This window comes from Eurypyga helias, unplaced genomic scaffold (genome assembly GCF_000690775.1).
Source record: "Eurypyga helias isolate BGI_N326 unplaced genomic scaffold, ASM69077v1 scaffold19896, whole genome shotgun sequence".
Classification (NCBI taxonomy): domain Eukaryota; kingdom Metazoa; phylum Chordata; class Aves; order Eurypygiformes; family Eurypygidae; genus Eurypyga; species Eurypyga helias.
Window position 1 is genome coordinate 36,843 of NW_010254899.1, and position 16,605 is coordinate 53,447.

The 16,605-nt window shown below is 39.0% G+C and overlaps 1 protein-coding gene across 1 annotated transcript; it reads right to left on the reverse strand.

The window, feature by feature from the left end:
- Window positions 1-1,597: 1,597 nt before the first annotated feature.
- TACC3 (transforming, acidic coiled-coil containing protein 3) lies at window positions 1,598-16,383 on the reverse strand. Its single transcript, XM_010153164.1, has 15 exons — window positions 16,216-16,383; window positions 15,932-16,077; window positions 12,476-13,570; window positions 11,207-11,297; window positions 10,558-10,750; window positions 9,485-9,537; window positions 8,478-8,611; window positions 8,280-8,391; window positions 7,445-7,597; window positions 6,056-6,132; window positions 5,922-5,965; window positions 4,745-4,905; window positions 3,365-3,471; window positions 3,035-3,155; window positions 1,598-1,763 (listed from the first exon to the last, which is right to left on the reverse strand). Exons 1-15 carry the CDS (start codon window positions 16,381-16,383, stop codon window positions 1,698-1,700), a joined length of 2,721 nt encoding a protein of 906 aa, XP_010151466.1. The 3' UTR covers window positions 1,598-1,697.
- Window positions 16,384-16,605: the final 222 nt, after the last annotated feature.

The following is a 16,605-nucleotide window of genomic DNA, read 5'->3' on the forward strand; positions in this document are numbered from 1 at the left end:
TCAGTATTGATGGAGGACTTTAATAGAAATGAGGTTCCATAACTGAACACACATGGGCAAGAGTTCACAAATCAGACCAGTTAAAGCTGCTCAGCTCCACGAAGTCCTGTGCGATCCACACTAGGTGATCCTGCTCTGGCAGGGGGTTGGACTAGATGATCTCTAGAGGTCCCTTCCAACCCCTTCCACTCTGTGAAGTCTATTATGAAAGATCATCTCAAGACACAGCCTGGAGAAATCCCTGCTATCTGAAACTGAGGCGGGGGGTAAAGTTCCTCTTCTAGGACTAATTTATGCTCTGCTACCATCTGGCATTTTCCTAAGTTCCAAGTTAAAGAAAACATATAGGAGCACAACTTCAGCAGGAGTATTCCACACATTGCTAATCACCACTCAGGTTAGTGCAGAAATCAAAGAAAACCCCACATACCATGAATGTGAAGTGTGTTCATTAATTGTAGACCTGCTGCTGCTCTATAGGATGTTCCTGCTACATACAGTTGCCAATACATGCAACAATGCTGATCAGTAACCACCCACCTGAGGAGTATACCCCAGACTTTAAGCAATGCTGTTTATTTTTCCACCTGCCCTGGCAGACTATCCTTATATGTAAGGGAAGGGTTCCAAGTGTATCTAAGAGCACACCCATCAGCAACAGCCATTCTGAGAGAAAAATACAGCTACCAGTCGGGCAAGGGAGTAATATTAGAAATAAAAAGCTGTAGTTTCCAACAAGACAATCCTGTTAATGTCTGTTAGGTAGTAACAGCTTACCTGAGATGTCTGCCAATGCCCTAATTAAAGCAGACTTCATCACAACCTGTGGCCTGCACCCCACATCTCTCAGAGACAAGTAGCTGGGAGCTCTCCACTGGTGACTGGAAAGTCAATAGCATCAGACAGACTAATGACATGGGAAAAATAGTCATGGAGATAGAGCAGCAAGCAATCTGTCCTGCTATTCAATATTCTGTCTGCAAAAACAGAATCACTCCAGCTCCTCTTGGAAAAGAAACCCAACTTGGAATCCCAAATTTTTTTTGTGTCACTAAATTTAGACTCCATCATCCCAACCGTCCCCCACCATGTTGTTTGGAAACAAAGTACAAGGTATTTTGCTTATTATTCACTTCCAAGATTAGCAATTGGCTTAGTTTACTGCAAGTGTTTGAAGTCCTCCAAAGGTTCCCACCAATAAGCAATATCTCTTAAACAGGAAATTTAGGTGGCTGTTGACCATAAGTGATATCTACCCTGCTTAATCTTTCAGGTTTTACTTTATAGTGTTTGTGACACATCAGGTTTTATTACCATCTCGTAACTCTGCAATGTTTTGATTTAAAGTGAGACAGCAGGAACAGCAAAACAGAGTCACAGCCCATATTGACCCTCACCAAAGCCAGGTGATGGTGTTCTTACACAGGGAAAGACAAGGTGAGACTACTGAAAGATTTTTCCTTTGAGTGACATGTGAAAGTGTTACACAAGACATGGTCACCTACTGGAAACAGCAATGGAACTTCAGTGTTCATGAACTTGCCAGCTTATTCACATTTCCTACAAAAGATACAGCCATAATAATATGCAAGACAAGTGCAAATCAAGAGTTTTATTTTTCCAACATACATAATTAAAAAGTGAGTGAACAACATGAAGTCCAAGAGACTAGACATATTTACAACACAGATAAGCTATCAGATCTTTTCCATCTTCAAGATCAAGTCATCACAGATTTTCGTTAGTTCATCATTTTCTTTAGTCTGTTGGAGACAGAAAAAGAGTGGGTTTCAGGTATGCCTAAGCTATACTACCTTCATGTAGCGTGCTGAGTTGCAAAGTCATGTTTGCCAACACATGAAATAAAGACCATTTACATGGTGACTCATGCAACTTTTAAGAACAGTCTGCTTTGTAGGTCACAAGGCAATCTGAAAAGCCTCAGGAAGTGAGCCAGAATCCAAAACACTCTACCTACTTCTACAGACTTTCCCATAATACACAGAGACCAACTGGTCTAAGTCTAAAAAGTCTTATTTCCCTAAAGTCTTTTTGTTAGATACGCTGAAATTCAAGATAATGGTGACAGTTCAGATCCTAATCTTCATAAGACAGACAACTCTGTAGGAGGATACTTTCATTAACATGTGGCAGCTTCCAGTTTGTGTAATTCCTTATATGGTCAAACCATTTTAATAGGAGATCTTAACATTTTATTTTACTGTATTTATAACAGAAACAAAACTAGTTGTGTTAAATGGCTTGTCTTGTTTCTCTAGTTACAAGCCTACTGTTTCCTCAGCTATGCAAGACTTAGCCATAAGCCTGAAAACTAGCACAAATATGGGACTTCTCCCTAACAACAGAAATGTACCAGAATTATCTATTTTTGAGTCTACAATGCTGGCAAAGACAAAAGCATGATGCAGTAAAACTAATAGCATGCACTTCCAATAATATAGTTCTTAAGCCTCAAAGTTTTTCCTCTGAAGGGTTCTAACAAAGGAAAATTATGTGCCTTTACAAAACATTTTAAGACTTTCATCTGTGGGATATGAATCTCTGCAATCAAATACAAGAGTAATGGCCTGAATGATACTGAAAGACTTCGGTCAATACAGGATAGTCTGTAATAGTGCTCATGGCTTACAAATCATATAGTCCATGAACAAGCCAAACCAGACAGTTATTCAAGATCCATTCCCAGATTCTGCTCTGGGACATGTTTTAGATCACCATCTCCTTCAGTAGTTCAGATAAATAGCTTCCTGCCACAGTAGCCTGGATTGAGCATTTCTGCCACGTATGTATGGGAACAAAACTTTTGCTCCAAAACCAAATCTAAACATCCAGATGAGCCTTGATATAACGGAGTGGTGTTTTAAGTTTCAATGCCTATTTCTCAAATCCTGCCAGGACAGCAACCACCAAAACCAGCAGTTAGCCCAGCTATTTCTAGCAGTGGTACAAGTCCATTCTTGATCTAAACTAAGGCAATAGCTTGAAGAGACTCAGTTGTAGCATTTTGACTAACCTTTTGTTCAAGGCTCCTCTCTAGAGACTGGATCCTCATTTGTTCTTTGCGGAGACTGGCTTGTAGTGCTGCAGTCTCTGATTTAGCTTTGCTTCGTACCTGGGCAATTTCCTCATTTGCACTGAAATGAATCAATATGGTGTTTACATCCTTTTCAGAGAACACAGCAAAACTGTTTATAAAAATCACACTAGATAGTTGCACTTTGGATTAATCCCCAAACCAAACATGCTTTAAACCAAGTTTTTGCATTAATGAATCCCATTTTGCAACAACTGTGAGAACTATGAATTTCACTCCCATTAGTTGGCTTCTTGACGTGGTACTTACTGATGCAGCTTTTCTTCAGCATGTGCCTTTAGTGCCCGATATCTCTGCTCCTCTTTTTTAATTCTAGCCAGGTATTCTTCAGCACATTTTTTCAGAGCTTCTTCGTTCTGTCCCAAGAACAAGAAAACCAGTTAGCTTTTTATGAGCTAGTAGATGAAAGAGTCCCTCCACTTCACAAATGACCTATTTGACTACACCAAAGTGGCAGCATTTGGTCATCAGAATAACAGCAACTACTGTGAAGCCCCACAGACCTACACAAGGACGAAAGCACCCCCTTTCAACTCTATTCACTGCACAAACTAACATTTATTCACCACATTTCCCTCAAAACATACTCTGTTCATTTAGTAGTACTCTGCTAAAGATCACCGGAACCTGAGGTTTGTCTTAGCTTGCAATTGTCATAATGGCTAGAAATCCAACTACTTCAGAGAATCCATGGAGAGATTCAGGCTTTGGACCCAAATATAAATTAATGGCATTAAAACCAAGAAAGTCACCCTGATAGGCACAGACACTACAGCATCTTATTTTACTAGCAAGTTGGAACAAGTGCTAAGACTCCCTAATAATTCCAGCTCTTGAATTTAGCAACTATCTCCAAGTGATGCTTTAACTCCATGCTAATTAAAGGGCTTCTGAATTTAGGGTGGAGAGATAGAAGGGACACAAGATAAAGGAAGTCTAACGTGTTAGTAAAGCAAAAACTTAAAATTTAACACAGATATTACATCTGTTTCTCAAGCCTAGACTACCATGAAACTTATAACAGGCTAGTTGTAAGCTTGACTAAAGAGGAGACATTAAATGAACTGAATAGAAAAAAGTGCCTTTAGATTAAGCACCAAATGAATCCATCTTTAGGGATGTCATGCAATAAGAAACTGTAGCTTATGCTCCTTATTAGCTTCATTCCTCCAATCTCTGAAGCTGATGTAAAAATGAAGGTCTGACTTTACCAAGTTGGAGGCTTTTTTTAAGCTAAAGGACACCTAATAAGCTATTATCACTTTAATTTGTAATAGCAAATCCTCTTCAGCATCAATTCAACAGGATATAGGGGAAACAAGCTGCCCTTGTGCAGCAGTTGGTACGTGAGAGCCTGTCTCGATGAGTAATAGAAGTCATATGCATGCAGAAAGAAACAGACCATTCTTGTTTGAAGAACTTTGGCTTTTAACACAGGTCATTATCATACTTTAAGCCACGAAATACAGCAAACCAGTAATTTTTTAAATCTTTAAATAAAGATCTTAGTATAGGCACTACCTGTAAAACCATGTACTAACTAATTAATGGCTGCTCTAGAAAATCATCATTTCCTCTAATAGGTCTCATTTATCTTGGAAGGATATTATTTGCATTATAGCATCTTACTTTGCGGTAGCCCTCTAGCACTTCTTTCTGTTTTTCAAATCGTTTGAAGAGTTCAGAGAAAGATTTCTCCATAGAGTTCAGGTCTGAAATAACTTGTTTCTTCTCTTCCACCATCCTCTGCATTTCTTTCTTTGAAACTTCCTTCTGCTTCTGAGCATCCTCTAAAGAAAATGGAGTTACAGGGTTACATTCATGATAGTTATTGAATTAGCATAAAACTAGTTCTATACTAGACAGATAACCCCCACATCTTCAATTTTAAGAAAAAAAAAGTTTCATAATGTAGCCTCTCCTCCAAAAGGGCACCGTATCTTTGCATTTAAGGGAGCAGTCACATTCCCTTTACATATTCTCAGACAACCCCATTAAGTCAAGGCCATTAAAGACAAGGTGCTTGCCCAAATCATTGTTTCTCCTGCAATGTAGTCAAAACACTACACCCTGGTTTACCACGACAGGAACTCAAATGTTGCAACTGAAGCAAGGAATCAAAAAATATTTGTCTTCATTAAATACACACAATAGCTAGAAGATCTGGAGGAGACTGGGATAACAAGCCAAGCTAGCATCACAACCTCTTTCAGGGCAAGTTTTTGTTAGCACACCCGAGCTTTATTTCCCATAAGTTACAAGAAGCACAAAAAAAGCCAACATGCTATTCAGTTTCCTTAAAAAACTAAACTTAAGCAAGGCACAGATCTGGCTATTCAGCTTTGAACTAGGAGAAAGTACCTATACAACAAGAGTTTCATGCTATGTCTTCCTAGCTTTGAAGCCACAAACTTGACTGAAGCGAAGACCAGATCTGTCCAGCAAGTACTGCTACTGACATGTTACCACTTAAATGAGGTCAGGTAATAAACAGTTACACAGGGTGCAGACAATTAGATCTCCCAGTGTTAATAAACCAAACAGCTCACACTCCACTGGAGAATAAGAAAAAAAGTTAGATGTGTTCACACTTGATTCAGGAAGTCACCGTTACCCACCAGGTGATACCATGTCTGTATGAATACACTTAAAAGTGTTACTCTACCTACCCCGTCTGAAACCTGACACTCATGCTGGATGCACTTGAAATATTAATGCCATCAAAAGTGAAAGCTAAGGCTGCTAACTGAAGGTTAAGCATGCCCCAACCCACCCAAGCCATTCAAAGTGTAAATATAGAACTTACCCATCATTTGTGTTATTGTACCTTCAAACTCGGCAACTATTTTTCTAAAAGATATGAACAACAATGTTGAACTTAGAGTCAGAAAAAGCAGCTGGAGAAATCAAGTAGATACAAAGATCAGGAGAGATTCATACCCCATTTCTTTGTATTGCATATGAAGCTCATCATACTTCTTTTTCCATTCCTGTGTCTCCAACTGTTTTTCTTGAACCTTTGAGAGGAAAAAGTAAACCTTTATTCCTTGCACAGGAAGAGGAGTAAGATTTGATACTCAGAACTGTCCAAAGGGCAGCTTAGGTATACTTATAACTTGATATAGAGAAAAGCAAGTTCTAACTGCTTAAGTTCAAAATCAAGTGGTTTCATTACAAATTTGAGTCAAATAAGATGTAGATTGATATTGAGATTTTACATACATGATTCCCACTGTATTACTGATCTCTCAAGTGATAAATCAGAGCTGACTCAGTCCATCTCTTGACTACTTTTATTCATCCTTTATATAGACCATAGTTCCTCGGCCACTAATGTTCTCAAGAAGTACTGTTCTCTCAAGTGACATTATTTCCCTTTGATTTACAAGGCAGACAAAATAAGCCACACAAAAGCTACTCCCAGAAATGCTAGTATCTTTGTACTCTAAAGGGAAAGAATAACTTAAGCAACAAATAATCACAGGTCATATTCCTCTGGTGTCCTTGGTGTTACTACCTGCAGTAAAGCTAGTCAGGAATTTTGAATGCTCCACTTTCTTCTGAAGTTGATTTTGAAATGACACAATTAGCTTCAAGGACACGTATGCTTAAGTTCCTTCCTCCTACGTTATTTAGTATTTTTAAGCTTACATAACCCAGAAGCCATAATGAATCGAGTACTCAGGGTTGAGTTTTTTGGGTGGGTAGGTTTTTTTTGGGTTTGGTTTTTTTTTGAGTGGATACGTAGCTTCTTGCATCAGTAAGATGGTGTTCAAAAGCAGTGTTTGTAGCAATATAGCCACAGAACATGCTTGAAACCCCACTACCTACTTCTGCCTTCCTTCACTAATGCTTTTCTCCTCTAGAATGAGCTCGAGATCTCATTTTATTAACTGGATGTACTGTTGTGATTCCCTATCCCACAAAAAAGTTATCACTGTACTGAACTGGCATTAATTTTACCTTGTTTTAGGGAAATAATTATACCAGAAGCTGCCACTCCTTCCCACTGGCAAGAACAGGTATTTCTGTCTAGTTTAAGAAAGAGCATTCAGATCACTGATATTAAGTCTAACCATTCCATCTGATAAGGGATGCTTCTTAATAACTGACCAGTTCTAAGGCAGAACCTGACTAATAGTATATTCCCTTAGATACTGGCTCTGAAAAGTTCTATACCTACTGCTCCTATTAAGCACACAGAGCTTTTCAGAACGAGGTGCTTGTTAAGTACAATGGAAAGAATTATTAAGTAGAGATTTATACCAGATAATCTAAACACAAGGGACTTTCAAGACTGCAAGTTCTGCTTTGGAAGGGTCACCATACCTCTCTCTTAACCACCTCAACAGCTGCATCCATGTCTTTTTGGCTGTATTTGAGCACTTCTATAATAGCACCCACTGCAGTATTCGTGGAAGCAGCAAAAGGGAGAGGAGGAACATCACTAGTCAGCGAGTCTGGAATCAGAGGGTCTGTGTCCTGTAAGGAGAAGAAAGCGGAGTTTGAGTCCTATTTTCATGCAGATTACTCAATGCTAAGTCAACATATTTTACTTAAACACTAAAAATACCGCCATAACTTTCTTACTTTGTAGGTATCTTTCAGAATTATGTAGTTAGCTTTACTGTGGAACAGACACTGGTACCCAACAATTGTAGCTATCAGAAACAGAGCAGATGACACCACTGTTCCCCGCCAGTAAAAAAGGTACCATTTCAGAATGAAGTGCTGTGTACAGATCTGTTCATAAAAAGGCTGTTCCAACTATAAACCTTAGACTGTAGATCACCAAGTTTAATCAAAGAAGTAGTTTTTCATCCCAGCAGTGCAATTAAAACTTTGTGGCTTCAGCTGCATGAGAAGAGACTACTCGATTAAAGCATTCTTAAAAACAGCTCAAGCTCTCCATGGGCAGACCATGTGCAGTGCCACCAGTTTTCACAAAAAAGACTTAATACTTAAGAAATGAACTCCATTTAAGAAATGAAGTTTAACATTAAGATCTTAAAACCAGTTTGGATACTCAATGTAACAGTTTAAACAAGCATTAAGTATTCTGTAATCCTCCAAATATCTGACTAAGTCTTAAGTCCAGAACCTAGCCCATTCTTTTCCCCAAAATACCAACAGGAAACCTTGATATCATTCCAGACATCCTTACAGAAGTTGTAAATGTTCCCAGCAGATCCAGTCCTTTTGGTTTTTCTTCACTTTGTAGACTCACTGCAGGCTTTTCAGCTTCCTCATGCAATTTACTTAAATCAGCAACAGGACTGAAAACAAACAGACACCATTATACTGAAGTGCTGCCTTCCTCTGTAAAGCCATGTAGTACAGCCTAGGCAAAGTCAATACCTACCCACACTGCAGCGGAGTGGTCATGGTATTCATATTTGTTTCAATAGTACCAAAAACTGGTTTTCTCGGACTGTCTCTCAAGAGAGGGTCAAACTTCAAATACAGCGACTGCTTCCTCAAGGCAGACTCTTTGAACTAACGGGAAAGAGGCATAAACTGGCAGATATGCTGCTTCATAGCATAACACATATCCCACACACACTCAAAAAAAAAAATCCTCTGGAGAGAGGGTGAACCTATTCTTCAGTGGCCAAAGCATTGTTCTCTGGAGAAAAATTATGTAAGAGAACTCAGTGCCCACATGCTTATGTCCTTATGTAATATCAAGTGAACTCAATCTGCTCTGACAGAGCCAAAAGGGCAAACATTTATGAAGTATTCAAAGACAGCAAAAGAAAAAGGAAGATAATATTGTAAGCTGAATGAGCAGTGTATGTCATTCTATCTTTGCTTAAAGAAGAATATGGACAAATACAGTATGATCAAAAAAAACCCCAATTTCAATTCAGTGCATTCGTTATATTCAGAGCCACTCCTATCCTGGACCAAAGCAGGAGAAAGAATAACTAAGCTTAACAGATTAGAACATGACATGCCCAATTTAGAGACAGATTTCCTGAAACTGCCCATAAAACAAAAGAGTTTAGAAAAAAGTTTTTTCAAAACAATCATCCTGCACTTTCAAAAGCATTATGTTCTTTTAGTTTTGGCAACCAGACAGGTGAAACGTCAACCACCTCAGTCTCACTGCTATTAAAGAAAAATAGCACCTTTGCAAACTGAAAGCATAAGAACCCTGATCGTAGTACAATTACTTGGAACTACACTTCCATCACCACCTCCTGCTCAGCCTTGTAGACACATTCCTTTGGAATAGAACCTGTATTTTCTGTGGGCAAGTTCAAAGTGAAGCAATTTCATGAAAACATTTAAGGCTTGACAGTTTAATTCTCCTTTCCTCTCCCCTCTGCCAGGGAGGCAAACAAAACATTTTGATGTCATACTTACTGATGAAGTCCCAAACTGTTCCAGGTAGTCTATTTCTATGCCCATTCCAAGAACTGAAAAAGAAAATGGTACAATGAAGACGCAATATTGTCATATTATCTTACAGTGAAGCACCCACAGGCAGAAACAAATAGGCATGTGTAAAAAGCAAGTCAATCCCTGCTTCCATGTCACAAGCTCTAGTCTTTCATTTGCTGCAAATACTTTATTTCTATCTGGACCTTCTTCCAGGCAAAGATTTCTAAGCTAAGCAAACTTAGAGCTTCCATTTTTCCCCAAATACCTGTAAGAATTTGCAGAATTTAACACACAGCTGAAGAACTTCTTACTCTATGGTTAGTGGCAAGCACACACAGATGTTATACTCTTTAATACAGCATCCCATGAAATAGTAAAAATCAGCAATCTCACCATTAAAATTAACACACATCTCAAACTTGAACAATAAAGTTATAGCCACTTCTCAACATACTGATTCCACTCAAGTAGGAAGACAAATGACAGACTGCACTGCAGTCAAATAATTCGTGCATCCTTCCACACAATGATCCTGCAAGGAATAACCCTCCCAGGAGGTCAGGTCACAGCTATGTAGTAAGCTTTCAAGACAGGAAGCAAGTGCAGAAGGACCATCCACACTCCAGTGCGAAATCAGTATCCAGGTAGCGCTAAGGCCTGCAGTAACCTACAAGTCTCAAACACAGGCAGTTGCATAGCTCTAGTGCTCTCAATTTAGAAAGTCCTTAATACTAGACCTGATTAAGGGAGCAATACTCAGAGAAAGCAGCCACTGAAACTCTAAATAGGTTGTTTCCATACAAGCCTAAAGTTCGTTCTTCCAGGCAGCTGAATGCTAACAACCAGGTTTTGGTTTTTTTTTTTAGTTTAGCTTAATCCAGAGAAATTTAGAAATAAGCTTGGGTACATTTCCCGGTCCTGCTAGTAACTGTAAGTTTTACAGTTTAAGAGCAAGATGAGACAAAAACTAGAATAAATGCCAAAATTTTAGAAGTACATACACAGAGGTTACTGTAATGATCTATTTTCAGCCTATTCTAAGGAAACGCCCTTACCTTCTGATGATGGTCTGAAGAACTCTTCAGGTTCAGTGCTAGCTGTCTGCTCATCTGTTGTAATTTCAGTTCTGTGGGAACTAGGTTTAATTTCTTCTGCAGCCATTGACTTTTTTCCACTGTCAGCAGAAATCAAGTTATCTTGACAGGGGACCTTAGCTGGAGATATTTTAGATGGGCTCATTTGCTTCTCCTGATGAGAAAAACAGACAATCCTTTCTACTGTTAAAATAATGACTTAAATGGAATGAAAAGCACAATAATGATCAAATTGGTTTGTCATAAACTAGTTGGGCAGCCAGCATAATAAACCAAGAGTTCACAGGCACAGAAGCTAAACTAATACCAAGTATAGCTCATATTATACAGGAGTCTTTTTTTCTTTTTTTTAAGAGTCCACACCCTTATGTTTGTCCTTATATGTGATTGCTGATTAAAAAAGATACTAAATACCAAGGTACCAATTTGGCTGTCTGATGTTAACTTCAAAAAAAAGTCTACACAGTTGATACTCACTCAAGAGCTGCTAAAGATGCATATAAACAGTAATTCTTTGACTTAACCTTGTCAAACCAATGCTTGATATTTTGTCTAAGAATTGTCTCGTGGAATAACTTGGCAAGAACTGGCTATTTAGCCTACACCTTACCGTGGTGCTCTGTCCCGAAAGTTCAGTGTCTGCTTGAACTCCTGGCTTGTTGTCTTGAGTTCTTGGCTTGTCTTCTCCCACACTCTGATCACTGATTTCCATAAAGAAAAAGGGGGAGAAAAAAAAAAAGAGAAATCTAAATTCAAATCACACAGACAGTTCTGAATTCTATTTACCAGAGATACTGAAGCACTGAACAAAAGTAAGCTTATCTGAGAATTTCTACTGCCACAGTTCAGGAAGCTTTAAGGAAGATGTGGATGTAAATTCACTGCCTTGCCTGGTGACAACTTAGGCAACAGAAAGCTCTCCTTCCATCAGAAGCAGTGCTATCTGGTAAGCAGCAAGTCACAGCATTATCAATTATTCCTGTTCACTTAACACTGTTCCCTGATTTCCACTTGTTAAGCCCTTTTTTTTTTTAATTAAAGATAGACTTTTGGTTTAATTAAGAACTGAATTACAAGCAGCCTGCTACTCTTTCCAAAGCAATGCAGTGATTATTAGTGTAAAGCACAGAAGTCCATTACTTTAAGCTTGTGCTGTCAGTAGTAACAAAATTTTTTAGGTTTTGGTAAATAGTAGCTGATCCCATTACAGAGGGAGCAAGAGAACAAACATTTCTGTCAAATGAGTATCTTGTGCCAGTCTAGCTCTAGTAAACACCTGGCTGTCTATAATAATGCTGACATTTTAATAAACAGACTCTAGGAACAGCAACACAACATCTCCCATTCCCAAATAAAAAGTTTTATGTAGTGGCAAAAAAAAAAGCAGCTGTAGTGACAGGCCTTTTTAATGGAGATAGCATTCAGATACCAAGAACAATACAAGGAAGAAACAGGCCCTCAGTGTTCAGACACTAAGCAGAGAGTTGACTGGTCTCTTCAAAAGCTGCATGATGTGCTACACTGCTGTCTACCTACATGTTTCTTGAAAGACATCAGCAGTCACCTGATTCTCCACATTTTACTCTAATCTTGGAGGGGTGGAGAAAGAGCCACCTGATGAAGGTACAAATGCTCTTCCCTGTTGCCTCCCATTCCTCCAGATTTAACACCTTTTGTCCAAGCTGGCCCATCTCAGGATTGTTTCCTGAATCTTTGCTGTTGCAATATACTGTGTTAAAGGTTACAATGCACAACAGACTGCCAGCCTCAGAGGGAGGAAGTCAAGGAGATAAGAATCAACTGGTTAGAGACATCATCCACATCTCTTTTCCTCACGTGAGTTCAAGGGGCTTCTACATTCAGCTACATGTTTACTTACAGTATTTTGGGTTCTGTTTTTTCAAGAGATTCACAGGTGCTTAGTCCGTTACCCTGCTCCACAGGAAAAGGCTCCCTTCTTGATGATGTACTGCCCTGCTCCTCCTGCAGGTGAACTTTCTGAGGGTCAGGTATAGAACACTTGGGTGAGCTGGAAATTTTAGAGCCTCCTCCAAATGGATTAAAGTTTGGATCATCAAGGTTGTCCCAGTCAAACTTGTAAGATGCTTTGGGAAGAGGGATGTCATCTTCCACATTACTTTTATTTTGCACTCCGGTATTCTCTGGTTTTGTTTTGGTAATAGGAGTTCTTTTGGAAGGTGGCTTAAGTCCAGGTCTTTTACCTAGTTTCTTAGGAGGTGGTTTTCTAGCAGTGGTATTATCAAAGTCAAATTCAAGTTTTACTGGTCCAGCCTTGGTGACACCAGGCTGTTCTGCAGGTTCCCCTTTGGAGATAGCCAGCTCTTTCACAGGCCTTGACTCTTCTGCAGAGGCTTTTTCTGCTGCAGAAACATCCTGAAGCTTCAATTCCCCAGTTCTCGAAGAACTGGTTACATCAGAACCACTGGGACCTAAGCTGCCAGGTAACTGTACAGGAGGTGTAGGTGTTTCTGCTAATCCCACCAAATTATCACTTTGACTCAGATCAAAGGAAGCAGCCTTCACATCCTGTACAGAGTCACTGATTGCTTGCTTAGGGGACAGCTTGGATCTGTTAGACTCCGCCTCTCTCAATACAGATTCTTTTCCAGAGAAGACAGTCTTTTTCTGTTCACTTAAGTGTTCTGTACTTGCTGTGGTTGAAGCAAAAGAGGCTGTATCATCCAGAAGAGATTCATTACTTTTTTTAGAAGTTTTCTCAGGGCTGCTAGATGCTCTTACAGGAGACTTTTGCAGATTTCCAGGAGAATGCTGCAACTGGACTGAACTTTGAAAGGGATTGATGTCATTTAAGTTATCAAAATCAAGACTGTAGGAACCTCGACTCTTCACTGGCATCTCATCATCTGGGTAAGGAGCTGCACTGACCTTCTCTGGCATTTGTGTATTTATCACTGTGTTACTTGCTTCAGCTTCTGTCTTTTCTTGACATGTGCTGTGTTTAAAAAAAAAAAAGTCAGATTACACATGCTATAGCCATTTTTTAGACATTTGCACAAGTAGTTTTGTATGCTTAATCTTCCCCTGAAATAAGGCAGCTGACAGCAAAAGAATATCGTAACATCACGAACTCATTTGCCATCTATACAATCTGAACTTATGAGCTCTGGTACAAAAGAACTATAGAGATACCAAATTTTGAAGTTAATCATTATTCTTAAGCTATCTGTTCTAGACAGCTATGTTACTGTATGCCAGTCATCACTGGAGACTGCTCTACTCACTACAGCACATGGATGGTGTATTTCTATTTCACTAGACAGTGAAATACACGTCACTTCAGAGGAGATATTAACAGTAAGCAGCTCAAACACAAGCACAACTAATAGTATATCTACATGTAGATTCATCTATGAGTCACAATAGGCTCACAAGTCTAGCACCAAACAGAGTTATGATTCAGGTTCTCCCATTCTAGTCATTACTTTGTCTGGTCATTCTGGCACGTATTTTTGCCGTGAAAGTATGCACTAGCATTTCATCTCCAAAGGCCTACATACCAAAACAGAACCTGGACTTCAGACTTCTAAACTCTGTACAACAGCAGATCTGAAGAGCAAAGCTGTACACAAGAAAATATTTCTCCAGTAAAAGGAAAATAAGATTCTCTAGCAGAAGAAACAGATTAAAGTTTACATACTCAATACTGCTGGGTACTCTACAGGTTATTTCTCTCCACTTTATTTCCTCAGACCAAACCCTACTCAACTTCTGAGGCTCAGCCACAGACTACAGAGAGTTAAGCCATTACTTCCTGAAACAGGATTTCCTCCCATTGTTTTGTCCCTTCGTAAAGTTGTTATTTCTACGTGCTATCCATATCTTCTGTAGAACAGAACATTATTAAAAGTCACTCATTAAAAACACGACTTTGATAAACCCGAAAGCAAAGGCAGGAGATAAGAGTTCAGGAAGTCCTTCTCACCCAGTGTAAGTGCCTCTTCCCTGCAATAGTTCAGCCCCAGGCTCGTTCAACTACTCAGGCCCCTCCCATTCTCCTTCAGTGTTTAACCAAATAAATGCCAGTCATGAGCAAGACACCTGCTTGAAAGCGAATTACTTGAGACTAGTCGAAAGGGACACCCTTCAGCAACACCCAGTCCCTCAGCTCATTTGCTACAAACAAATCCTTACATTTTAATTTTAAAAGGGACGTGTACAATACAAGGAACGTCTTGACACATAATTATGCCCTAACTAAAACCTATTTGGCACTAATCCTTAACTCACTTGAACATTAAACGTACTAAATCTTCATTCATTCATGTAAGAAGTAAGTTTGGGGCATAATGCAATACAGCAATTTAATTGTGGTGGCTAGCTCAGAAGCATTTTTCTGAACAAGTATACATGCAAGGTAACCACTGGAACACATCTGTACTTTTAAAGAACATTAAAGTGTTGACACCTTTCTCCCTTCTCCCCTTCCCAAAACAAGAATAAGGGTCAAATGAAAATATTGGGTAGTTAAAAACAAGTTAAAGGACGTATTTCTTTGCAGAAGACAAAGCTAACATCCGAGACTTCTTGCCACCGGGAAGTACAGATGTCAGATGTTTATACAAGTTTTAAAAGGGGCTAAAAGTCAGTAACAAAAACATGCATCAAGGTTTATTAAATAACATTGTATTATCCTACCATTATTTCTAGTAAAGGAGAATCACAAAACCCTAAATGAGAATACTGCAGACTTTGTGCTCTTCTCTAGAGAAGTACCATGAGCCACTTTCAGACTCAGGCTACTAGACTAAAGGTGCACAAAGTAGTTTATACTTGGAATTGATGTTCTATTCACTTTGTATTGCTAGGTTTATTTTAATTGTAATACTCTGACTCAAGGTGTCAATTCAAGCTAACCCTTCAGAAAATGTATCTTAAGGAGAAAATCTAAAGGCAGAAAAAAAATACACTTATACAACAGAAGACAAGGCTTAGCTTTAACAATTATCCTCAGAATAGCTGTAGTCTCATGAAAACTTACTGTAGGAAACAGTTTGTATTCTCTGCCTAATGCATCTCTCTTCCCTTAATCTATTTATCCATAGCTTAAGTCATCTCTATGAAACCAGTTATTGAGAAATTAGTTCAGTAATCAATATTACAACCAAGATAACTGTCCTTGTAAGAAACTTATCTTTGAAAAACAGTTTGTTCAAAATCAGCATTAATTTTGGTCCTTTTGTGCAGTTCACACCTTGTTATAAAATAAAAGAGTTACATTTTAACTATAAAGGTTTATATTAGGGAAAATTGAGCATGTCCCTCATTGCTAATACTACCAGCGGTGAATACTTACTCAAAATCCATGGGTGCAGATACAAGTCCATCTGCCAAGGCTTCACTGCAATCATCAAGCGTGAAAGTAGCATCAAGTTTGTCCGTCATAGTAGGACTTAAGATTTTTCGAGTCAGAGGATCTCTTAGAGGAGTTTGAAAGGTTACCTTTAAGAAAGGGGCGGGGAGGAGGAAGAAGGAAGAGCATGAACACCACAATATTTCCAAGCTCCAAGTAACATATGAATGCAGTAACAGAGAACATAAAATGTGAAAGAATAGAATCATTCAAAAGCAAAATTTTACCTTCATAGTTTTTGCCACACTTTTTGGTGGCAAGTTTTCCTTCTGGGACAGGCGCAGAATGGAAGGTCTCCCTGTAGGTTCCGGCGGTGCGAAAAACACCTCATCGTCGTCTGCTGTTATATCATTGATGTTTCCTCCATTTTCCACGTTTAAAATCTGCAAACTCATTCTAGAACATCAACACATACATCGCAGCATGAATGAGAGGGTGTGGTCACCCAGATGCACTTTCAGATAATCGAAGAAGTTGGAAGCCTGGCACTGGCTAGCAAAGATTAACAGCTTCAAAAGATGTTTTAAAAGTACTCAAAACCTTCATATGAAATGTTAGACCCCAGAAGACTGAGGGCATCTAAATGCAGCACTGTACAGCTTCTCTGCTTTTGTTAG

Excerpts from the sequence above, each read along its gene's own strand:
- TACC3 (XM_010153164.1), bottom strand. The coding sequence starts at position 16,383 with ATGAGTTTGCAGATTTTAAACGTGGAAAATGGAGGAAACATCAATGAT. Across the intron at positions 9,538-10,557 it reads CTTCAGACCATCATCAGAAG|TTCTTGGAATGGGCATAGAA; the intron begins GTAAGGGCGTTT and ends TTTCTTTTTCAG. Across the intron at positions 3,156-3,364 it reads GCTGAAGAAAAGCTGCATCA|TGCAAATGAGGAAATTGCCC; the intron begins GTAAGTACCACG and ends GATTCATTTCAG.